General features: G+C 37.3%; 1 protein-coding gene and 1 pseudogene across 1 annotated transcript in view; one reads left to right on the forward strand and one right to left on the reverse strand.

The window, feature by feature from the left end:
• si:dkey-119f1.1 (Structural maintenance of chromosomes protein 6-like) overlaps positions 1-22,681 on the forward strand; it is a 36,003-nt gene extending 13,322 nt beyond the window's left edge. Inside the window, exons 12-27 of the mRNA XM_058747876.1 lie at positions 6-94; positions 195-359; positions 1,346-1,524; positions 1,736-1,937; positions 2,309-2,423; positions 2,521-2,681; positions 6,322-6,457; positions 6,548-6,628; positions 6,701-6,871; positions 7,092-7,223; positions 7,305-7,450; positions 19,705-19,830; positions 20,573-20,678; positions 20,893-21,045; positions 21,711-21,808; positions 21,954-22,681. Of these exons, the coding sequence (XP_058603859.1) occupies positions 6-94; positions 195-359; positions 1,346-1,524; positions 1,736-1,937; positions 2,309-2,423; positions 2,521-2,681; positions 6,322-6,457; positions 6,548-6,628; positions 6,701-6,871; positions 7,092-7,223; positions 7,305-7,450; positions 19,705-19,830; positions 20,573-20,678; positions 20,893-21,045; positions 21,711-21,808; positions 21,954-22,050 (2,157 nt within the window). The 3' untranslated portion in view covers positions 22,051-22,681. The remainder of the gene's footprint in view (positions 1-5; positions 95-194; positions 360-1,345; positions 1,525-1,735; positions 1,938-2,308; positions 2,424-2,520; positions 2,682-6,321; positions 6,458-6,547; positions 6,629-6,700; positions 6,872-7,091; positions 7,224-7,304; positions 7,451-19,704; positions 19,831-20,572; positions 20,679-20,892; positions 21,046-21,710; positions 21,809-21,953) is intronic.
• A 194-nt stretch (positions 22,682-22,875) lies between these two features.
• On the reverse strand, positions 22,876-24,832 carry LOC131522405 (otolin-1-A-like; annotated as a pseudogene).
• Positions 24,833-26,004: the final 1,172 nt, after the last annotated feature.

Consider the following 26,004-nt stretch of genomic DNA (forward strand, 5'->3'; position numbering starts at 1 on the left):
TTTAGGCTGGTCTTCATCGTAAAAAGACTAACTTGAGAGACCTTGAAAAGGATAAAGATCAGCTTAACAAGCGGATCCGAGAACTCAAACACAGGTACTTCAAAAGTGTACCAAAAGGAAACAACGTTACATAACATTATCCTTGTACCATTTCCAGCTGTTTCATTATGACCCAACCCCTCCTCTCTGTCCAGCATAAGTCAGACGAACTCAGCTGACACTCATGCTCGTGTGGAGAAGATGAATCACATTCAGGCTGAGCTGGAACAACTACATTTCCAGGACTCCACACTGGCTCAGCAGATCGATCAGTTTCAACAGGCCGGCGCCGCAGCTAAAGACAGACTGGGTAAAATGAGGTTAGTGCAGTTGTTGGTAAAAGTCTTTTCTATACACAGGGATCCCACTATGATGTTTAGAAATATCTGGGAATTTTACAATGTTCAGGCCTGGAAAAGTCGAAAATTATTGGCCAAAAATCTCATTTTCGATTTTTGGCCGAAAGAGAAAAACGGCCTAAATAATGAGCAGAAAAAATATATATATAGGCTAATATATACAGTCATGGCCAAAAATATCGGCACCCTTGGTAAATATGATCAAAGGCGGCCGTGAAAATTAATCATTATAAGATTTCTAACAGAGTCAGTCACTTATTGATTTTTTATCTGTTGGTTTTAAAAAGAATCCATGTGTCTAAAAAAAGATGTCCAGGACCTCCAGCAGAAATATAGGCCAGACTGTGTACATAATGGCTTTAATGAAAGAACTACCCACGAAGCATTGTGAATGCTGTAATTGAATAAAAAATTTAAAGATGTTGATTATACATATAGAAACAGATTTCTCTGCAGAATCATGGGTAGATATTCACCAGGAATTCTGCTTTTGACCACAATTATTTAAGAAAGAAGTTGAAATAATGCTGCTTCAACAGAAGTGTGTGCCATCAATTAACCACCTCTGAGCTCACAGTTTGTCTTAAAAATTCTTAAAGTTATCATTCAAAATCAGTTTTTCTGTGGAGAAAATGAATATGATTTTTTTTTTAGTTCTGAAACCCAACTGTTCCACTCTATTACTGACACTGATCATGGGAAGTCCCAGCAGATTTTCTTGCTTTCATTGAAAATTTGATCACATAAAAAATGTTAACTAATTCAAATAGGAAAAAGGTGGGGGGGGGGGGGGGAAGCATTTCTACTACCTCTAGTGGTCCCAAACTTTTGGGTTCACTGGATCTTAAATATACAACAAAAATGTCCTTGTTTCTAATTCTTATTTTATCTGTTGACCGGTCTCACTTTGTCTATCTTGCAATCTTCCTTTTCTCTTCATTTCGTAGCCGTGAAAAGCAGGACCTGCTGCGAGCGATGGAATCTAAGCAACGTGACCTGGCTGCAATGGAAAGCAGTCGAGATAACCAACTTTGTCGTTTTGGACAGCATATGCCAGCACTGCTAAAGGCTATAGATGAGGCTCACCGGCGGGGTCAGTTCAGGAAGAAACCTGTTGGACCGCTCGGTAAGTATCTGAACCAATCAGGGGGTTACTTTTAAAATAAATTTGATTAGTCATCACTTCTGGAGAAAAATAGGGCAGTCAATGGGCAGGGATGAAACATTCTGGTGCCCATGTGTTCATGTACACAATGAAATGCTATGTGTTTCGTCACAATTGAAGTAAACTTTGGGCTTTAGGAGAAACAGTGTCATATGTTGTATTTTGTTTCTAGGATTCTGTATCCGACTGCGGGATCCGGAGCTGGGTCTTGCAGTGGAGTGTTGTCTGAAGGCTCTGATGTCAGCTTTCTGTTGCGATAACCACGCTGATGAGAGAGAGTTACAGAGAATTATGAGTCGCCACTTCCAGCAGGGCAGACGACCTCTCATCATCGTCAGCACATTTATCAACACGGTCTATGACGTCAGGGGCAGGTAGCTACAGATCACCTTAACTGATCTGTTATCTCATTTAGGAATGATTACCACTGTTTTCTGCCTTATTTTAATTCTCTGCCAATTTGGTGTCATTGTATTAAAAGCTATTAATATAACAGTAAATCCACATTTACCAGTTGATCTAAAGTTATTGTGTAAAAAGTCAGGAAAAACCAGAGCTGATGACCCACTTGACTGTTTTTCCTTACTAATGTCATTTAGAAAGTTTCAGCTTGTCGGTTTCTAGCCAGAACTTCACGTCTTTGGTTTGTAGCCAATAGTTTGTAGTTTATCTGTCAAATCACAAAAGAAAACGTGTATGATTAAAAAGATGAATTAAATATTTTTCTTTTTTTCTTGGTTTTCAGGGCTGTCAATCACCAAGAATATCCAACTGTGCTCCAGGCACTTGAGATTGAGAATCCAGTTGTGGCCAACTGCTTGATCGACATGAGGGGAATTGAAACCATTCTGCTCATCAAGGTAAGACCATGAGGAGGCAGATGAGCATGTCCCTGTTTGATCATGGTGTGTTTCCACATCCTGTGAAGTGAAGAGCTCTGTTTTGATTTTCCCACAGAACGCTAAAGATGCAAGAAGGGTCATGCAGGGTGTAGAACGACCATATAACTGCAGGGAGGCCTTCACGCGTGAGGGGGACCAGGTCTTCTCTAACCGTTACTACTCCTCCGAACAGAGCAGAGCACAATACCTCAGCAGAGATGTCGAAGAGGATATCAGGTTTGAAAATATGAAAAGCAGATGTCTGGATTCTTTTCAAAAAGAAATTCAATTAGTTACCACAATTTAGGTCTTTAGTTTTTTTCTAAATCCTTAACTTGAGACCGAAATTTGTACATGCAACGTATTTTGACTAGTGCTGTCAAAATTAGCGCGTTAGCAAAGGCGATTCATTTTTTCAGTTTAACGTGTTAAAATTATTTAACACCGTTAATGCAGGGGCGGGGCCTTTTATGATTAATTTCAGAAAAATGTGTGATTTTAGTGGGGTTTTTTTGTTTTTTATTGATTGACAGCACTAATTTTGACCTGAAGCATGAGGCCTAATGGCAACACTGCCTTGATTTACAGTCATGAATAAACAGATGAGATGGAAAAACAACAGACCACTTGAGATGACAGAAGAATCATATAATTGGAATCACTTTCAGAATGATTATTTCCAGCTGATGAATGATAAAAACATTTTCATAAAAATCTAGCTGACTTTAAAAAATTCAGGCATTTAAAGCGGCATACAACAGAACTACAAGGGCGCACAATTATAAACAGATGGTCTGATGGTATGTCTGGGTGTGATACATCTTACCAGTAACATTAGTATCTGTTTAACTAGTTAACTTGTATCAACCACCCAGATCAACCTAGCACAGGGTGGCCGCGGGTCCTTAAAAAGTCTTAAAATGTATTAAATAAATTTTTGCTTAAAAAAGGCCTTAAAAAGTCTTAAAATGTCTTAAATTCAGATTCAGTGGGTCTCATTACCGCAAAAGTTTCACCAGTCTGATGGACCCAGTGACTGTTTACAATCATTGGACAGACGGAAGATCCCCCCAGCGCGCGCTGTAGTTACTGAGAGAGTTGTGGTAGCAGAATGCAGGTCGAATACCACCAGCTCGCTGACAAGCCTCCTAGCTGCTTTAAATGGGTTAATGCAAGTTTACTGCAAAATTGCTGGAGGATTTTACTTTCCCGACGGAATAGCCTGATTAAAACTTAAGTGACATTTTATTACATTCAGCGTAAAAAGCGATCGATAATGGATAGTGTATTTCTGGTATCAATGTTGCGCTGTTGAGGCTCATGCTGCCTGTCTCTGTGAGAGACTTATATGGAGAAATCAAATCAAATGAGCATAACGGCAAACATAAAGAAACTCACAGAACGAAAATAGCTCCAAACAAAGATCAGAAGTATTGCACATTCTCCAAGCAGCACTCGCATTTTTGTTCCTGAATGATTCAGTGTTTTGAATGATTCGGTTGAATGAATAAGTGACTTACCGCCACCTACTGGTGGTTTAGTTAGTTTAAAAGTATGCATTTTTCCACCATAATTTCTTATTTGTATATTCAAAAATTTTTATTTAAAACATTAATCTCATAACATTATTGCAGTTGTAAATTTGTAGTGCAAATTATTTAATTTGATTGCTAACAGCCCTGTTGTGTATATTAAATTTCTTCATCAGTTGTAAGAATTTGACATGAAAGATGATGCATACATTTAGTAAGGTTAAAAAATATTGGACTTTATGGAGGTAAATAACAACCTGGGGTAAATATTAAAAACATGCAGATTTAAATATGTAAAAGCTGAATAGAAAACTGATGAAAATATTGCTTCATTTACACCACCAAAAATATTGCTGATGCGGAGCTTTTGAGGGGATATTTTGTATGGGATATTGTCTGCAGATAGTTCTCTATATATCGTAATAATAAATAGCATTTTTGACAACGATGATATTTTGTTTTCTTTTTAAATTTAAAAACACATTAAATATTACATTTGCATATGTAATATAATGTGTATTTCCTTCACAGGTTTGGTCTTAAATTTTACATGAGGTGGTATTAAAAAGGTCTTAAATCTTAAATTTAACTTTTTCATATCTGTAGACACCCTGTAGCAGCCATCTAGCAACAATTTGGAACACCTTAGCAATACCTTTTTTTTCCTAAAGAAATTAGTATTTTTATTCAGCAAGGGCAAATTACATTGCTCAAAAAGTGATAAAGTCATTTATAATGTTATAATATTGCAGTTTCAAATAAATTTTGTTCTTTCGAACTTTGTATTCATCAAAGTACCTGGGGGAAAAAATGAATCATTACAATGTGAAGCATTACAACTGTATTCAATTTTAATAATAATAATAAATGTTTCTTGTGCATCAGCATATTAGAATGATTTCTGAAAGATCTGAAGATTCAGTAATGATGCTGAAAATTCTGTTTTACCATCACAGGAATAAATTGCATTTTAAAATTTATTAAAAGAGAAAACATTTATTTAAAAAAAAAATTTAATCAAATTGCAGTCTTGGTAAGCATAGAAGACTCTTTATTTAAGGGGTGGTTGATTTGTGATTTTCACTTTTTTAACGTTAGATAGCGTGTAATGTTGCTGTTTGAGCATAAACAATATCTGCAAAGTTACGACGCTGAAAGTTCAATGCAAACGGAGATATTGTCTTTTAAAATTATGCCAGTTTAAGACCTACAGTTACGGCTGATAGGGACTACGACGAGCTTCTTCCCGGGTTGGTGACATCACAAACCCTGAAATTTGCATAAACCCCATCCCCGAGAACATGCAACAAAGGGGGCGAGGCCATGTTGCGCTGCTTTAGAGAAGAGGAAGAGTAGTTGCCATGCCGTCAAACTAGGGGTGCACGAAAAAATCTATTCATACATGAATCGTGATTCTATCTTCTAACGATTCTATTGGATTCACAAGTATTTTTCACATAGCTACGAGAAGTGTTAAACATGGACATGCACGCGATAGTATTGATAGCGAGCAATACTTGCTGTCAAACTCTTATTACTGTTACAAAATAAACAATTTACAAAAATGCTACAATGCAATCATGTATTCTGCTGAATTAAAGCTTTAATCAGGATAAAACCGTGTATTAAAAGCTAACATAAGAAGTAGCTTTTACAAATAACAGCGTATCTAAAAGTATGAGACAACAACAAACAAACATACCATTAAGAGCCGTGCTTGCACAGGTTCTGCGGAATCCTCTTCACTAATATTCTCTGGGTCTCAATCGGGCTCAAATTGATAAGCAATATAGACAACGCCATCGGAGCACATACCACTTGAGGTGAGGGGCGGGACGTTTAGATGTGCACTAGAGGTGGTTTAGCCAATCACAACACACTGGACCAGCTAACCAATCTGAGCCCATCGCGTATTTCTGAGGAAAGGGCTTTATATAACCAGGAAATCATCAGAGCGTTCATAGAAGGTACAAAGTGGTGTAGAATAAAGGTAAATTATGTGAAAATGCATTTTTTTTTTTTTTTAAACGAAGCATTAACTCATGTTAGACTGCACCCCATAAACACAATCAACCCTAGAAAAAAAGCAGTCAACCACCCCTTTAACTTTTGAATGGTAACAGTTTAAAATTCAAAATCTATCTTCTTTGTCAAGCCTCCCGTCTGCACTGAGACCTTGTCATTACCTTTTTTTTTTACCCCCATATTTTTGTTCATTTATTTGGATGCTTTTCATTAATTTTGTTGTTGACTTGGATTTAGTATTCCTATTCATGTGGACAGTTTTCTATTAATCTGATCAACAACCAAGAAAGATCAAAACCTTTTTTTTCTTTGTTCTGCAGACATTTGCAGTCTGCTTTACATGCTCAGAGAACACATTTGGATCGCTTTCAGCAGGACATGCAGCAGGTCACTGACAACGAGAGGCAGAACCAGACTCTTCTTCGCAGAGCCTATGAAGACAGCAAGAAAGCCCAGGTCATTAAATACCTACCGTGCATTGACCACATCATAGCATTTTAACCAAATATGTTCTAATATGTATTTTTTGTTTATTTTGACTAACAGGAATGTTGTCGGAAGCTTCAAGCAGAGCTGACAGAATTGCAAAATGTTGAGGAACCTCAGTCAGAAGACTTGAAACCTTTGGTAACAAACAGACTCATTATAAAGATAAATGTTTCTGTGGGTTTCTGTGTCTAATTATGGCTCTGTGTTCAGGAAGAGGAACTGGAGGAGCTCAGCAGCCGAATAAGTGTTTGTCGAGAGGAATTTGAAGCTGCACGGAATCAGGTGCTGACACACAAGAGGGAATATGAGGAGGCTGAGCAGCTCTCCCAGCAGCAGAGGGAAGCTTTTAACAGCATCGCAGAGGAAGCTGAGCCCATTAAGGTTAGAGAAGAAGGCAAGAGTGTGTGTAACATCATCAGTGGACAGCTTTTAACCACCAGAGTCCTAATTCCTCTTAGCTAAAGTTTAAAAATGGAAGGCTGTCAAGCTTTAAAATAAGGATCTTCAAGTTCACTACTGAACAGTCCACATCAGCACACATTCTTAATTATCAATGTGTCCAATCTAGTAAACAGATTTGTTTTTATGTGATTGCTTGTAGGAGCAATTGAGCAACAGTGATCAGGAGTTGGCGAGGAGTCACAAAAAACACTATGAAGAGAAGCGGAAAGCCCATGTGGTCATGATTGAGGCACTAAAGAAGACCTTGAATGAGAAGGACCAGGTGTTACAGGTGACCAAACCCTGACATCTTACACTGATCCATTAGATATGAAGAGATTGCCGTTTGTTTGACTGAATCTATTTTTGACAGGCTTCCATAGCGAAAGCCTCAGAAATTTGCCCCGAGCGCTTGGATGTGAGGAGAACAGCGAAGAGTTTGGACAGCGAGATCAGCCGCCTCAAACACAAGATCAACACACAGCAGGACCAACAAGGACACAGAGACACAATCGTCAGGTACATAGACACAGTCTCCAGCTGTCAAACAAATGTGACTAGGGCTGCAACAAACGATTATTTTGATAATCGATTAATCTAACTATTATTAGGCCGACTAATCGTCGATTATTTCACTGATTAATCAGTACACTTTGATTGATTATTCAGCTTTTGCAATTAGTTAAAATATTAAGTTATACATATTCTAACATAAAGGTCAATTCAGCTTTAGAAAAGCATATTATGTAATTACAATTATTATACAATTAATTGGTAACACTTTACAATAAGGTTCATTGGTTAACATTAGTTAACATGAACTAAGAATGAACAATACTTCTACAGCATTTATTAATATTGGTTAATGTTAATTTCAGCATTTACTAAACTAATGCATTAATAAAAATCACAAGTTGTGTTTTTTAACATTGGTAAATGCACTGTGAACTAACATGAACAAACAATGAATAACTGTATTTTTATTAACCAACATTAGCAAAGATTAATACATGAATTTAATAAATGTATTGTTCATTTATGTTACTTAATACATTACAATAAGGTATCATTTGTTAACATTAGTTAAAGTGTTACCAATTCATTATACAAATAGATGTATTTATCACACAAAATGAGATGACAGACAGAGACACTCTCTCACCATTTAGCTACATGGAAAAGTAACATCATTCTGCCTAACATCTCCTTTTGTAAGTGATAGGAATCAAAATAAAGGTAAGTGATGATGCTTTGGATAAACTATTTTATTCAAAACATAATGTCTTAAAATAGCCTACCGTATAGGGTTATGATAATGATTTCTGTAAGACAAACTATCACTTTAATTAAATATTTTTCCCCCACTAATAAAAACATTTTATCATTAGCTAGCTCCACACTGGAGAGCTGCTTTATTTCAGAAAATCAAGTTGTAATTCTAACTGGGTTTTCATGTTTAATACCGTAAATCTGCCGTTGAGAAACAGAGTTGCGACAACGGAAGTTCAAAACGCTCGATCGTCACGTGATTCAAGTAGACCTCAATAGTTCCAGGAAGTTTATAGCGGGCAATTGGAATACATTGAGTTAGAGAGACAGAACTGCGATTTTTGGTAATTAGTAGACAATAAAATAAGTTATTTACATTATTTATAAAATAATGTATACGTAGCATATGTAGCTGTATCAGTGTTGTTTTTAAAAGATCAAATCCGCTAATATTTGAGGATTAATTTGGTCAGCTATCCTTACCTGCCTTGTTAACATATTTTAGGCTTAAGTTACCATTGTAAAAGTCCATGTTATATAAACGACATCGTGGTCTTTTACCAAGGTAACTTCAGACTCTGAAAATATATATATATATATATATATATATATATATATATATGTATGTATGTATGAGTATGAGTGTGTGTTCTTACAACTTGTAGGTTCATTGTCGTATTACTAATCTCATGGTAAATATTAAGTTTGTTCTTAGAAAATGCATTCCAAATAAGTGAAGATATTTTAAGATTAAGTGAATCTTGAATGAATCTTGTTTAATGTTTTTGATTCTTGTGCACCCCTTATTAATATATAAAAATATATTGGTAGTATATTCAAATTTAAAACAACTCAAAACATTTTTACACATTTAATCGTATATTTTATGTATGTTGACTTTTGTTATGCCCTTATTTACAGCAATCTATTTATACATTTATAATAAACTATATACATAATTAAATAAATAATTCACATTTATTTGTATAGCACTTTTTATTATACACATAGTTTCAAAGCAGCTTTACAGAAAATGAATGTTTCTACATTACAAATAAGAGTTCTGTTAACAGGTGTAACTGTGTCAAAGTGATGTTCATATGGCAGAAATGTTCTAAAATTAGGCTATACAAATCATGCAGTTAAGTAATGTCATGTAGGCTATTCAGAAACAATGAAACATGTATACAGAAACAATGAACAAATTAAAGCAATGGTAACATGATGTGATCATTACAATGCGAGGAAAATGTAGCAGTTTTGTATGTTTATTCAGAGTCAGCTTCATCTGAAGTCCGCTCAAGGGCTGGCGTCATCTCTTCACAGGTGCTGGTCATCTGAAGTCTTCTTAAGAGGCTGAATATAGTCAGCAGGAGCAATCTATAGATTACACCAACAAAATGTGATGTAATCATACTTGGGAACTGGGACTTTTTCACAAAGAACAGGGAAAGATTTGCCAAACCCAGTGAAGAGACTCATTGTGAGGGTGATGTGTCATTACAGGGAGTCTTCAGGTGGTTCTTGTTCTGAAAGCAAGATAGAGAAGGAGAAAAACACAGGAGAAATGGTTAAGTGATGCTCCATCACATTTCAGTTCTGCATCTGCTCCTTCAACACAGTACTTATATAGTTGCTAAGACGTTTAAGTATAAAATACAGTAATAATGTACAGGTTTACTGTGATTACTTCTATAAAATAGTAGTGGTATATAATACATTTTTGGAAATTTAGTCTAGCATAATTCTGAAATGAAAACTGCTCACCTATTTTAAACATTTCATTCTCACTTAGGTCCATCGGCATCATTTGCAATAAATCTAAATCTATTAAATAACTTCCCAGCAGCAGAAATCACGTTTAAAAGCCTTAATTACACAACGATGTATGAAACTGCATGTAGAGAATGAATAAACATCCCGTAAATCTACTAATTAAGTGAGGAATGAACTAATAATGATCCGTTTGAATGCACAAGGCAATTTGATTAGCTGTGCTGATAATATGCAATTTTGTTCTATAAATGTCTTGCCTTTTAAAAGTTCATCACAGCGGTCTCTTCTGCTGCATCTCTATGGCGCTGATAGTATGAGCGCTAACTTCCGGGAACTACTGAGCGGCTCCATGATCCGCCATTGCTGTAAAAAAACGGTCCATTGGAGTCAACGGAGTTGTCGCAACTCTCTCTCTCTATGGCTCTGGGTCATGCGAGATCAAACGATTACTCGACAACAAAAATATTTGTCGACAATTTTTTATTGTCGACGTTGTCGATAATGTGGACTAATCGTTTCAGCCCTAAATGTGACCAGGTGGTATTTCACCCCAAAATCAAAAGAAAGAAACAAGAAATTATATTTAATGTGAAGAAAAAAGAAGCCTATTTTTAGGACCATTAAAGGGGTGGTTGATTGCTATTTCACTTTTTTAACGTTAGATAATGTTGATGTTTGAACATAAACAATATCTGCAAAGTTGCGATGAAGATATCGTCTTTTAAAATTCTGCCAGTTTAATGCCTACAAAAACGGCTCGTAGGGACTACAACGAGCTACTTCCCGGGTCCGTTACGTCATAAACCCCGCCCTCGGGAACATGCAACAAAGGGGGGTGAGGCCATGTTGTGCTGCTTTAGAGAAGAGGAAGAGAAAACTAGGGGTGCACGTAAAAATCTATTCATATATGAATCGCAATTCTGTCTTTGTGACAAAGGCAACATAATTGTAACCGCTGGGGAAACGGCACTGGCACACACACACGCATATACACACACACATACCTCATTCAGAGAAGCGGTTGCACACGTGATCAGATGGCACATGGACATGTTGAACATTTTTCCACAATGATGGGGCATAATTATGGAAAGTATATGAAGTACTTGAGTTTTAACCCATGATATTTACCTGTCAATGGAATGGTCCTTAAAGGGGGAATAACACAGTTTCACCCAATCTCATGTTAATCTTGAGTACCTATAGAGTAGTACTGCATCCTTCATATCTCCAAAAAGTCTTTAGTTTTATCACATTTATAAAAGAAAGATACAGCTTTACGATTCTCTCCGAAAAAAAACAAGCTCCTGGAAGCGTGCCGTGGGCGGAGCTAAAGAGTGACGAGCACTTGCACCGATCGCCAACAAAACAGAGACATTTGATGACGTTTCACTTACCATCTGCAGTTCTGAATCATGACCAGGATCTTTTATAGCTGGGACTGCTCCATCTTTCAGTATTAAACTATGTGTAAATGCAGCATCGAACTGGGCCTTGTTTATAAAACGTTCGTCAACAAACACACTTGAGAAACTCCATTGCTGCCCCGGAAAAACAAACTGCATCCACTGTTTACGTAACGCTGGGTTCTTCATTAAGCTGAACAAGGTTATCTTTCCCTCACAACCAAAAACACACTTCTTTAGAGACATACTTCCCGAGCGAGTCCCGTGCAGTGCGAGTTAGGTATAAACGGAGGTCGGAGCCAGCTCCAAATGGGCGTGTCAGCTGCAAATGGGTGCAAATGGGATTTGTTAATATCGTCTACACCAAACCAAACCAAACCAAACCCTAAACTTACCCTCTCCCAACCTACTTGCGGCATAAGTCCCTCCCACTTGGAGGTCTCTAGGCTGCAGCCCCTCCCACTTACAGGTCTCTGGGCTGCAGGATACATACTTGTGCATTGCAGCCGAATGAAGCGCTTTGATGGGCGCACTCTCGCTCTGGTCGATGCGTGCACGGGCACGTTCTTCCAGGACAAATGCCCATATAAGGAGTTCCACCGTTTACGTCAGCAAGACCCACGATTGAAAATAACTCTCCGAAAGTTGGACGAACCCGGAAATTAGATTTTTGGCACAGAAATACTCTGTTATACGTCCAAATAGTTTTTTGAAACTTTGTCCATGCTTAGCATGAGAATCCAACTCTTTAACAGTGTAAACAACTCTTAATGCATGAAACAGCATTGTTACCCCCCCCCCCTTTAAATGGGGAGGAGCCTGTCTTATAAAAGGGGGGACCGGACTTAAACACATTGCTTGTTTTAAGTCATAGCGAGAGTGCAACAGCGGTGTCTCAAGCGAACCCCTCAACCTTGTATATTGTGGATACGTGCTAACTGTGTATATATATTAGGGGTGCTCAGATCAGGATTTTCTGATCACTGATACCGATCTTTTTAAAGTCTTCTGTTTATCATGTAGAATTATTTATAGTGATGATCCAATCAAGGTTTTTTGACATTTATTCAGGGCCTGAATTTCATTTTTAAAAAAGGATTCCCCTCTTAGGTAACTCTTGTGAGAGGGTATTTTTTTAATTTGAGGGGTGGAGGAGGGCATTTTTTAGACATTTTTCAAAAATATATATCTCACCTAAACGTTTGATCATACACTGCGTTTTTGTTTTGACAATCATGCAATTGTTGCACAATAGCTTACACATAGCACAAGCCTGATTTCATGAGCTGTAAGATGGGCCTTTTACACCTGGTTCACACATACTCCGTTTGCAGTGCATATACAGTCCATGTGCGTTACAGAAGCAGAAGCAGAACTGACTGTGCTTTCACACAGGAGTCCACTACTGATCTGTGGCTGTTTACTACAAACACATTTATCCATTATTTTGATTTCAAATCCAAACATTGTTACTTAAAATGCTTTTTGATTGTGATCAAAGTAATCACAGCATTGTGATTCTTTTTTTTACACAGTACAGTAATACAATCTTTCATAGACGTGTTAAAATACAATAAATATAAGAAACACATTATTCAATACTTTTTACTTTTGCATTTACTTCTAGATTTATATATTAAGTTGCTCAGGCAAGTGACAGAACTTTTAAACTACTTTTCTTACATCACAAACATTCTAAATGAAAACTTACCATTGACAGAAACAGTCAGCTCAATTAAATCTCATTTAAATTTTTTACAAGCAATCCTGAGGTTCATAAAGAACTTGGTTTTCCTATACCTCCACGAGTGCCATCTATTATTGCCTTGTTTATCTAAAAGTGCTCTTTTCCTTTAAACCTATAGCCAAAAAGCCATAGCCTTTGTGTTGACTGTGAAACACAGTAGACTTTAATTATATCCATTTATGGTGTAATTACTACATTTTCGTGTCAATCCATGTTCATATTTACTGCAAACAATGTGCTGTCACTTTAATTCAGCGCGTGCAGCGGAAACGATCTCTGCACTGCTGCAGACGCACCACTCCTGGAACGCACTGCCGGACCGCAACCTTGTGCAGTGTGAACGCTTTAAACCGTTAACATGAGCACGGAAAAAATACACACAGCATAAGCAATGCAAACGGTGTGTGTGTGTGTGTGTGTGTGTATGTGTGTGTGTGTGTGTGTATGTGTATGTGTATGTGTGTGTGTGTGTGTGTGTGTGTGTGTGTGTGTGTGTGTGTGTGTGTGTGTGTGTGTGTAAGGAGGAGTGTGTCCAGGAAAGTGCGCGAGCGCTGAATGGTTTAAACACTGGCAAGAATTAAAAAAAAAACTTTAAGTTAATAAAATAAACTTCAGTGACGGTGCGACACTGCCTCTATTGTGCAAGTGACAATTCCTGTCAACTATGCAGCGTATACAGCTCGCTTATAGTGCAGACGTGATATGATTTGAAGCCATTTGCGCATTTTGAGAGAGAGAGTGCGCACGGTGATTCTCTCACGCTGTTTGTGAAATTATGTCTGAAGTCTACTTTATTTATAAAGCCCTTTCCACTACAAAGTAGACCAAAGGACTGTACAGCAACACAACAAAACTACAATAGTTTTAAAAAAAAAAACTGAGGGTGCAGATCTGATGTCAGGTGGAAGAGTATTCCATAGCCAGCAACTGAAAATGCACGATCCCCTTTAGTTTTCAGACGAGTTTTCGGAATTGAGAGCAGTAAGCAATTGAATGATCTTTGAGGTCTACAAGAGTTCATATGAATCAGGTCCTTAATATATTCTGGGGCCATATCATGGACAGCTTTAAAAACATACAGCAACACCTTATACTGAATCCGATATTTAACCAGAAGCCAATACAACTTTTCCAAAACTGGAGTAATATGCTCCCTTTTCTTTGTGCTAGTAAGGAGCCTCGCAGCTGCGTTCTGGACCAACTGCAATTTTGAAATAAGAGATTGGCTTACTCCCAAATAAAGAGCATTACAGTAATCCAAACGGGAGGAGATGAATGCATGAATTACTATCTCAAGGTCAAGAACAGACAAAAAGGACTGCATTTTTGCAATAGTCCTCAACTGAAAAAAAACAACTTTTCACCACACATTTAATTTGGTGATCAAACGTTAGAGCCGAGTCAAAAATTACACCCAGATTTCTTATTTGGGACTGCACATTTGCTGTCCATGTACCCAATATGTCGTTTATGTCACTGTCAACCTTATTTGGGCCAAACGTGATTACTTCAGATTTACTCGCATTTAACTGTAGGCAATTTTGCTCTAACCAGCACTTCACTTCCTCAAGACACAATAACAAAGATGAATGAGAACTTGATCCTCCAGATCTAATAGGCAAGTAAATCTGAATATCATCAGCATAAAGATAAGACATACTGTGTTTTTTAAAAATAAGGCCTAAAGGCAACAAAAAAAGTGAAAACAGAATAGACCCCAAAATGGAGCCCTGAGGTACTCCACACTCAAGAGAAACTGAAGAGGATGAAAATTCCCCAACCCTCACTGAAAAAGATCGTCCCTTCAAATAAGAAGAAAACCATTTTAAAACAGTCCCTCTCAGCCCCACTACATGTTCTAAACGATTAATAAGAATTATGTGATCTATTAGATCAAAAGCTGCACTAAGGTCGAGCATAATTAAAGCTCCTCGACTACCCAAGTCTGCAATGAGTAACAAATCATTGGACACTCGCAATAAAGCTGATTCAGTGCTGTGTCCTGCCCTAAAACCAGACTGAAAAGCATCTAGCACATCATTATTAGCCAGCTGAGAGCTCAGCTGAGATAAAACCACTTTCTCCAGTATTTTAGAAATGCAAGGCAGCTTTGAAATTGGCCGGTAATTCATGAATTCCAAAGCGTCCAAAGCAGACTTCTTAAGAAGGGGCTGAATGACTGCTTGCTTAAGATATGATGGGAAAATACGGGTAGAGAGACTACAGTTCACAATAGATGTAATACTTGGTCCAATAAAATCAGCTGTCGCACCAAGCAAACCTAAAGGCAAAACATCCCAACTAGAAGCTGGGTGTTTCAATTGAGCAATGATATAACTAATATCGGTAGATGAAACCAGATTAAATTCATCAAAGATGTTAACATTAATAGAGTTATCTACTACCTTTCCATCCAAACCATGAAACCTGGACCTAATATTTTTGTTTTTTCCAGAGAAAACACTTAACTTCTCACAACACTCTACAGATGGAGATATTGTGACAGGATTTTGGATTAAAAAACCTATTAATAGATTGAAACAAAATTTTTGACGAGTTTAAGTGTTGTGATTATAATATTTGAAAAATAGGCTGCTTTAGCTTCCTTTACAGCTTTCTGGTACCCAAAAAGTGAATCTCATAAAATCTGGTGAGAGACCAGAAGTTTATTTTTCTTCCAAGCCCGTTCTGCCTTCCTACACTGCTGTCTGAGAACACGAGTATGTTCATTTAACCAAGGCTGATGATTTACCTTACAATGCTTAATCTTGTAAGGAGCAACAGAGTCCAAGACTTCAGAACATACAGAATTAAAAGCAGTAAGCAATTCATCTGGATTAGCCGTAAGAGGCGCAGACTCCAGCCAGGATACATCAGAAAAGGTACTGAAAATCTCACCAAAAGCCTGTGGTGTTAATGGAGTAATTGTACGGGAAAAAACATAAGAGGGATGACCCGCCCTCATTTCATTTAGCACATTTACACTGAAAGTAACAGGCATATGATCCGAAATGCAAACATCAAGTCCAAAGTATGTTCTTTCTCATGCGTAGGGCCTGAGATATGTTGAGTAAAATTAAATGAATCCATCAGATCTGAAAACTCCTTAACCAAAGGCTTACCAGGACAACAAATATGAATGTTAAAATCCCCAACAATTAAGATATAATCAGACAATAATAAAATAGAAGATAAAAAATCTGAAAGTTCCTGGATAAAAGCCTGGCTATACTTTGGAGGTCAATAAATAACCACACCTAAAACAGGCTTAAAAAGCTCTAGTTTTAATAACTGAATTTCAAAGCTTGAATAGTTCAAAGTCGATAAACGGTGACATTTAAACTGCTGTTTTCACACTGTAGCTAGACCCCCACCACGACCCACTGATCTTGGAGTATTAATTAAATTATAGTCAGTTGGACAAATTTCATCACATGGACTCCACTCATCTACATTTACCCAAGTCTCTGTGATAGATAAAAAGTCCAAGACATTGTGTGAAATGAAATCATTTCAAATGAACGTCATGTTTGTAATCGAGCGTGCATTAACCAGCGACATCTTTAAAGTCTGAGACCGTAGAAACGACAACTGTGGCTTGGCCAGACTTTACCATCTTAGGGTAGAGTAAGTTACTCAATTCAACACGACGAAGACTTTGCATCCAGGTAAAAGGGCAAAGCCGACGAACATTCATCCGGGTAAACTGGCAGCAAACATGAGTGGCGCCAACCCCAAAACTCCACAGCAAAATACGCATTGCCGTCTTCTCTTACAAGCTGCACCACATCAGGATATCTCCGCAAAAATGTCCGCTTCACGTGAGCACCTGCACGCCTCCCCTGTCTTTGTCGGCGTCTTTGCTTACAGCAGACACATCCAGCCGGAGAACACTATATACGCGGAGGCAGCGCAGAATGAGTAAAGAAACACTTATTTCCACTACTAATCGACAAGTCCATAACAAACGAACAAATCGGAAGCAGGGTACTGTGATCATAAACCCACAGCGACTGACAAGGACAAAACAAAAAATATGAAAGAACAAAAAGAAGAAACAAACTAGTAAACAAAGAGGAGCGACGGCAAGCCACTACACTGGTTGGCGTCATCTTGAATATAATGTCTTCTGCTTATAATGCTTGAACTTTATAAGCAGTTATAAAGCTCACTTTCTGTGAGACTTTCTATGTCTCACAGAAAGTTTAAAATTACTTTATAAGTTATTTAATGAAGAAATATTAATTGTACAGCATTATAGCCTAATTATTATAGAGCCCTCTACAAGTGAATGTAGCAGTCCCTTGGTCATCGTCCCAAAGAAGGATGGGACAATTCATGTCTGCATCGACTTCCGTAAGCTGAATGCACAATCAAGGTTTGATGCTTACCCGATGCTGCGGGTGGATGACTTGTTGGTGAAGATTGGACAAGCCAAATTTATCACCACCATGGACCTGTGTAAAGGTTATTGGCAGGTGCCCCTCGGTCCATCCTCCAGACCATACACAGCGTTCCGAACTCCGCTGGGCCTATACCAATTTACGGTCCTTCCTTTTGGCCTGCATGGGGCACCTGCCACCTTCCAAAGATTGATGGATCAAGTCCTCCAGAGTTGTGAGGAATGGTCTGCCGCCTACCTTGGCGTTGTAATCCACAGCTTATATATATCTTGGATTTTCCCTGTTTTATTTTCCTCTTTTGTTGTTTCTTTGTTACTTTTGGGTTTTGTTTTATTGTGCATCTGTAAATACTTCACTGTGGACTATAGATTTTTGGCACTGTAAATAAATTACACCGTGCACAAAAGTGCTGTTGTGGGTGAGCCATAATTTTTTAACATCTTTACGGACATTTGTTACATTCCCCAAGTGAGCTGGTGGTGCTCGCTTTCCATTCTAATGGATTCACAAGTTTCAAAATCAATGTTGTAAAGCAACAGTTCTCAATCCTGTTCCTCGCGTCGCCCTGCTCTACACACGCTGACTTTGTGTATAGATAGACAAATATTTTTCACATAGCTATGAGAAGCGTTATACATGGGTGCGCACGCGGTTGCCGTACTGTATTAAAGCTTTAATCAGGATAAAACCGTATATTAAAAGCTAACAGAAGCAGTACCATTTACCAATAACAATGTATCTAAAAGTATGAGACAAGAACAAACAAAAAACGTACCATTAAGAGCCATGCTTGCACAGCTTCTGCGTGATCCTCTTCACTAATATCCTCTGGGTCTCAATCTGGCTCAAATTGTTAAGTAATATAGACGACACCATTGTTTACTGCACTGGAGGCAGTTTAGCCAATCACAACACACTAGACTAGCTAAGCAATCAGAGTCCATCACATATTTCTGAGGGAGGGGCTTCATAAAAGCAGGAAATGGTCAGTGCGTTCATAAGAGAAGGGAAAGAGAAGAATAGAGTCAAAGGTTAAGAATAAAGGTAAATTATGTGAAAAATAATGTTTTTTTTTTTAAAAATGAAGCATTAACGCGTTAGACTGCACCCCATAAACACAATCAAACCTAGAAAGAAAAAAAAAAAAGTCAACCACCCCTTTAAAGGAATGGTTCACCCCAAAATTTATATTTGCTGAAAGTTGCTCACCATCAGGACATCTAAGATGTAGACGAGTTTGTTCATTGGAAAATATTTGGAGAAATTTAGCATTACATCACTTGTTCACCAATGGATCTTCTGCAGTGAATGGGTGCTGTCAGAATGAGAGTCCAAACAAATAAAAACATCATCGTAATCCACACCACTCCAGTCCATCAATTAATGTCTTATGAAGTGAAAAGCTGTGTTTTTAATAATGAAAAAAAACTAGTTTTTTTGGAGTTTTTTTATTTTATTTGTTTTTACATCAAACGAGTGCTCTACCATAATACTGCTTTCTCAAGAGAAAAAGTCATTTACAAGCAAAAAACAGCCCAAAGCAATTCTAAACAAATATTTTCATATGAGATTCCAAAAGGAGATGGATTTTATTCCACTTGAGGAAGCCTTATTATGGATTATGGACTCTTATTTTAGCCGAAAGCAATGGTATGAAGTTAAAACACTAATGATGAATTAATTTCTTACAAACATGCAGCTTTTTGCTTCACAAGACGTTAATTGATGGACTGGAATGGTGTGGATTATTAAGATTTTTTTACCAGCCGACTCTCATTCTGACGGCACCCATTCACAGCAGAGGATCCATTGGTGAGCAAGTGATGCAATGCTAAATTCTACAACTCTGTTCTGATGAAGAAACAAACTCATCTACATCTTGCATGTCTTACAATTTTGCAGGATATTTAAACATATTTCCTCTCCGATTCTCCCCTCAATTCTTAAAATAAACTGTTTGTCATATTATAATTTATACTGAATTATACCATGGTATTAACATATGAATATGTTAATCAGAGTAGTTCACCTGATAATGTACTGCCACAGTACCACGCAGTTATTTTCCCCTTGCATCTATGAAGCACATCTACATTGTTTATCATGCAGGTGAGATACATATAAATGTTATGATGTTGTAATGGTGAAGTTGTTGGTCATTGAATCTTCTAGGCAGTTCCATGAGGCGAAGGAAAACTTCAATAACATAGCCCGACAGGTCAAGGGTCTGGAGGCTTTCATCTGCCAGTTAACTGAGATTATGAACACCAGACACGACATATATGCTGAACTGAGAATGTAAGTTTCATTAGAGGCTCTCGTCTGATTCTCGCTGACTGATTTGAAATGTTTTCTAATAGATTGTTTTAATGTGTCTGAACTTCAGACCACCAACTCAATGGTCACAAATGATACAACCTTTGTATCATGTGTCTCCTTTTGATATTTTAATGTCTTACTGAATTATTTTTCTGTTGAAAAATTTCCTGTTAAGTACAACGCAGGTGAATACGGTAAAAAAAAAAAAAAGTCTACATACCCCAGTTGATTGATTATATTAAGAAATTGCTTTTTTATATTACAAGTTTTTTGAAATGGTATGTTTAAAAATGCTAATAAGCCGTTATTTAATTAAATAAGCAAGAATTTGCATACATTTCCAAAACAGGAATCTGAACATTGTATAAAGCCAGGTTCAAAATTTAATTTTGTTGACAGAGTTAAAGATTTTTAAATCAGGGATTTTGGCTATCATTTTATCACTCCATAAATCAGACAATACTGTACTTTACATCAGCCAGAAAAAAAAAAAATCATATGCACGTAGATAAAGTGCAATAAAATAAGTTTTCTTTCCACTGGTCTAACATGTTACAAAAAGCCTAAAATCTCAAAATTGACCAGTGCATTAAAAAACAGTGGTTTTGCCTGTAATGTCATGTCTTAAAACAGCAAGTTACAGTGGGACATATCAAAGGGCTTTTGTCCATTTTAGGGTACTGATGATGATGATGTAGGCTGTGTTTCTATGTGTTTCCAGGTATCTTTCTGTACGCTGTAAGATCTACTTTAACTCTATGCTGTCTCAGAGAGGATACATGGGGAAGATGACCTTTGACCATAAGAATGAGACTCTCTCCATATCAGTAAGACTTTGCATGATGATAATATTATTGATGTATTTGTTTTCTTGATGAACAAACACCGGATGTATGCAGTCTTGTATAATTCAATTTTGTTGAATAGCCTATGCTCTCAAAAAACCTCCTTGGGGTGAGGATTTTACTCTACATGTAGTAACCGTGACCTTTTAAGAGTACAGTAGTTTCTCATGATGATGGTCATCTGTCTCTTCCTCAGGTTCAGCCAGGAGAGGGTGGTAAGGCCGCTGTGAGTGACATGCGTTCACTGTCTGGAGGAGAGCGTTCGTTTTCTACCGTGTGCTTCGTCCTGTCACTGTGGGCCATAACTGATGCTCCGTTCCGTGCGTTAGATGAGTTCGATGTGTATATGGTAAGGAGTATATTCAAAGAATCCTGTAAAAAAATAAAATAAAATGCATCACGGTTTTCACAAAAATATTAGACAGCACAACTGTTTTCATCTTTGATAATAATAATAAATGTTTCTTGAGCAGTAAATCAGCATATCAGAATAATTTCTGAAGGATCATGTGACACTGAAGACTGGAGTAATGATGTTGAATATTCATCTTTGAATCACAGAAATAAATGAAATGAAATGAATTGAAATATTCAAATAAAATACATTTACTGTAAATTGTAATAATATTTTACAATATTGCTGTTTTACTGTATTTATGATCAAATTAATTCAGCCTTGGTGAGAATAAGAGACTTGTTGAATTTTTTTTTTTTTAATCTTACCAATCCCATTCTTTTTGCTAAAAATCTCTCAGGGATTTTATTAATATTTACTAATTAAATTTAATCAGGATTTTGTCTTTAGTGTATTTTGGATGCTGTAACTAGTAACCATTTTTTCCACAGTTTAGCTTTTTGTAGTTCATTTAAACAGTCAAACAATGTTGACAAATGAATTTTTACAAATACAAAAATGTAATTTCATCTCTCTGTTTGATATGTGGCCATAAAGTATGCATACATAAGTCCTGGAGAAGAGCATGCAGTCAAGGTTTTGTGTGTTTGCTCTCTCAGGACATGGTGAACCGGAGGATCTCCATGGACATGATGTTGAAGATCGCTGCAAGTCAGCGCTTCAGACAGTTTGTTTTCCTCACACCACAAAGTATGAGGTAAAGAGCTTCTCTAGTGTTCATGCAGAAATGTGTAGATGTAGATAGATTAGAAGACATGATTGTCTTATTTTGTATCATTTAGTGCTGTTTTAAATTGATAGTCCTAGTAAAAATATAATGTTCTGTTATTTCTGTATCCCAGTTCTCTGCCAGTCAATAGCCTGATCCGCATCCTCCGTCTGAATGACCCCGACCGCAGCCAGTCTGCTCTTCCCTTTGGTCAGAGGAACCCAGAATGATCCATCCACTGAATGTCATCTTATGTGTATCAGGCAAAGTACTTACAGCTGGCAGCTGCACTTTACAGTTCTGTTGCGCACAAGTTTACAGGCTTTTTTTCTCTGAGATCATTTAAATGTACATTTATAACTAATTTTGTTATTTAAAACTAAAATTTGCAGGTTCTGTTTTGTGGTGCACTTTAAATTTTTCTAAAATAATAGTTTTTTAGGTTTTATAAAAATGTTTATGATTGCAATGTTATTTGCATTTGTACCTGTTGAATAAGTCATATAAAGACCAATTATAGCTTGTTGCTGTTATTTGTTTTTATTTAATTTCCAGTCTTCCGTTGTTTTATTTTTATCACTGAACTAATTAAGAAATTAAAATGTTTCTAGTATGACAAGAAATAATCTGTCACTGTTTTGTTTGATCATTCATCAAAAATGTTTGGATTTGTATTAATGGTGTAACAATATGGAAAAATGAAAAGTTTCAGTTGAAGGAAATCACATGAGAGTTATGAGCGAGAACCATATTACCTGTTTTCCATTTCCTTTTTTTGTATTTACAGCAAGTTATGAATCTTCAAACATTGACATTGAATTCATCCAGCTTCTGAATGGGCAGAATGCAAATAATGCTGTAAATTGTGGTTTCCCAGTAAAGTTCATGACAAACAGTCACAATGGCACTGTTTCTGTTCTGTGATAATCTTTAAACCTGTACTTCAGTAGCGACTACATGATGGCATCCATTTGTCTCTGAGTCTCTTACTTGACTCATAGTTCCTCTTTGCCGAGTCAACTTGTCATTGCTATTTACATCCTGTTATTTTTTGAGGCAGTTCACCTTCACATACATTTGTGGTTTTTATGATTGATTGTGTGCAAACTGGGGACTGAACATTATGTTGCCTGTTCATTGCTCATTTATTGTTCACTGTGACCTGAAAAACTATTCCAGTGTGTTAAAAATGTTAAAAAAGGTATAATTTATAATTAACAAAACTAAGTCTTGCATTTATATAAATGAAATTAATATTGCATAATAATTTTAAAAAATCACAGCATGGTTAAGAAAGCAAGACAGAATTAAAGCATTTTATTGCATAAGCTGTTAACTATATAACTATTTTGTATAAATATATAAAGAGCTACAAAATAGCTGCCACAAAGTATCAGCTGATACATTTATTTTATTTTTTTTAAATACAGCACAATCCAGCATTGATAGTCCTGGCCATGAAACAGGTAGCGTTAATAATTAGTGGCTGTACAGTTACTGTTAGTAGATGGTTCTAATTTCAGGTCTCAAGTACTTTAGGTAATATAGGTGGCTTTTGTTTCACCCCTACAAAATGAAGTACTGGTCTAAAATGGTTCATCCAGAAGTCAGTGTGATTCCTGGCTGTCAGTCCATAGTGGCATCAGCATAGAGCAGGAATCCAGAGAACGTGCTGTCGTCCTCGCTGCTGGAATAAACACCGTTCCAGTCCCGCAGAGTCTCCAGCCAGACCTGGTCTCCAGATGATAGACGCAACACTGCCATGTTGGAGGCCTGAACAATGTCCTGGCCGTAAAGGGAGTCGCGAGTTCGCAGTTTCCGAATGCCGTTCTGATATGTAGTAGGAAAAGACGTAAACTCCACCATGAGTGCAGTTGAACTTACTGGCGTGCGGGTCCCAGTGACCCTCCTCGTTGTAAATGACTTTGTCAAACTTGATCGGCAGGCCAGGTGGCAGGAAAGATCGGCTGGGAAAGAGACCAACACTGAAGGCTGAGCGCTTCTGAACAGCAGGTTCACCCTTAAGGCCCTTGAATCCCCTAACACCTCGTGCTCCCTTCAGGCCTCGTGTGCCTTTCATCCCTGTCATCCCCCTCTGCCCTGGTGGTCCATTGGGTCCTGGAGGACCAGGCTCTCCCTGCTTGCCTGGGGGTCCTGGGTCTCCCTTCGGACCCTTAGCCCATCACAGAGAGACTTTAATTCATATATTTAGATTAAAGTAAATTACATTTACATTTAGTCATTTAGCAGACGCTTTTATCCAAAGCGACTTACAAATGAGGACAATGGAAGCAATCAAAATCAACAAAAGAGCAATGATACGCAAGTCTCAGTTAGCCTAACGTAGTACACGTAGCAAGGTTCTTTTTAAATGATCTATCAGATAGAATAGAAAAAAGAACAGAGCAAGCTAGTGTTAGAGCCCTTTTTGCTTTTGTTAATTGTATAAAAAATAAAAATAAAAGGAATAGATAGAAAAAGAATAGAGAAGCTAGTGTTAGTGGGTGCAAGTCTAAAAGGGGCAAGTTTTAAAAATATATATATATAATTAGAATAGAGATTGCTAGAGTTAGAGGGTCAAATAAAGATGGAAGAGATGTGTTTTTAGCTGATTCTTGAAAATGGCTAAGGACTCAGCTGCTCGGATTGAGTTGGGCAGGTCATTCCACCAGGAGGGAACATTTAATGTAAAAGTCCGTGAAAGTGATTTTGTGTCTCTGGGATGGCACAATAAAGCAGCGTTTACTTGCAGAATGCAAACTTCTAGAGGGCACATAAGTCTGAAGTAATGAATTTAGGTAAAGGGGTGCAGCGCCAGAGGTGGTTTTGTAGGCAAACATTTTTTGTAGGCAAATTCTGATAGTATCACTTAGTTTCTGTGTGCTTTGTAAGAAATTGCAAATACTTTAATGTCACTACTTTCAAAAATATCGGGGGGAAATGTTGCATTATAACATGGTTTGTATATATGTATATGTACAACCCGAATTCCGGAAATGTTTGGAATGTTTGTTAAATTTGAATAAAATTAAAACTAAAACACTTTCAAATCACATGAACTAATATTTTATTCACAATAGAACATAAATGTTTAAACAGATTAAATTTACACTTTTATCCACTAAATGAGCTCATTTCAAATTTGTTGCCTGCTACAGGTCTCAAAAAAGTTGGCACGGGGACAACAAAGGGCTGAAAAAGCAAGAAATTCTGAAAAGATTCAGCTGGGAGAACATCTAGCAACTAATTAAGTTAATTGACATCAGGTCCGTAACATGATTAGTGTTGGATTACAAATTTGTAAAATGTTAAATCTAGGTTCCAATGTAATAGTGTACAAACTGAAGAAGTTATATACATTGTATTTAGCATTTATGGTGAAGATGATGACATCAGATGAACGATTCTGTTGAACAAAGTTTGTAGCAAGAGGTTCCTGCCAGTTCCTGTTCTCGTATTGTAAGTCAAATGAGCCAGATGACGGAGACTCTCACCTTTTGTTTGTAATGGCTCTTGGGGCCCCTGCTTCGATCTTTGGGCAGTTATGCTGATTGGATTAGGAGTGGTTAAATGGGGCAGGTTGCTATACCTGAATACTTCATTTGCATGCTTTGTTTAAGGTCGTCACCCGGTCCTTTGTTTCCATTCCTAAGCACTGCCCCCTAAATGTATATAAACTACAATGTATCACTGCTTTAGTTGGACTTGGATGACTACAGCGACGCACAGCGAGTTCTCAATAAAGAGTAACTTCTGTATGAAAGATATCCCAACGTCTCCTGGTCTCTGCTTCGACAAGAGGAATAAAGAGATTTTCGATGACTACAGCTACCAACAGCTTGTGTTCTCAATAAAAGAATCCTGCTGAAGATACAACCCGAAGTCTCCATGGTCTTCACTTCTGAGTTGCCTAAACTTTAGAAGATAAAAGTTTCCAACATTAGCTATAAAAGGGATGTAAAGATGGGCAGAGGCTCTCCAAATCTGTGAAAGAGTGTGTAAAAAGATTGTGGAATACGTTAAAAACAACGTTCCTCAACGTCAAATTGCAAAGGCTTTGCAAATATCATCATCTACAGTGCATAACATGATCAAAAGCTTCAGAGAAACTGGAGAAATCTCTGTGCGTAAGGGACAAGGCCAAAGACCTTTGTTGGATGCCCGTGGTCTTCGGGCCCTCAGAC

Source organism: Onychostoma macrolepis, chromosome 02, assembly GCF_012432095.1.
Source record: "Onychostoma macrolepis isolate SWU-2019 chromosome 02, ASM1243209v1, whole genome shotgun sequence".
In the NCBI taxonomy this organism is placed as follows: Eukaryota; Metazoa; Chordata; class Actinopteri; order Cypriniformes; family Cyprinidae; genus Onychostoma; species Onychostoma macrolepis.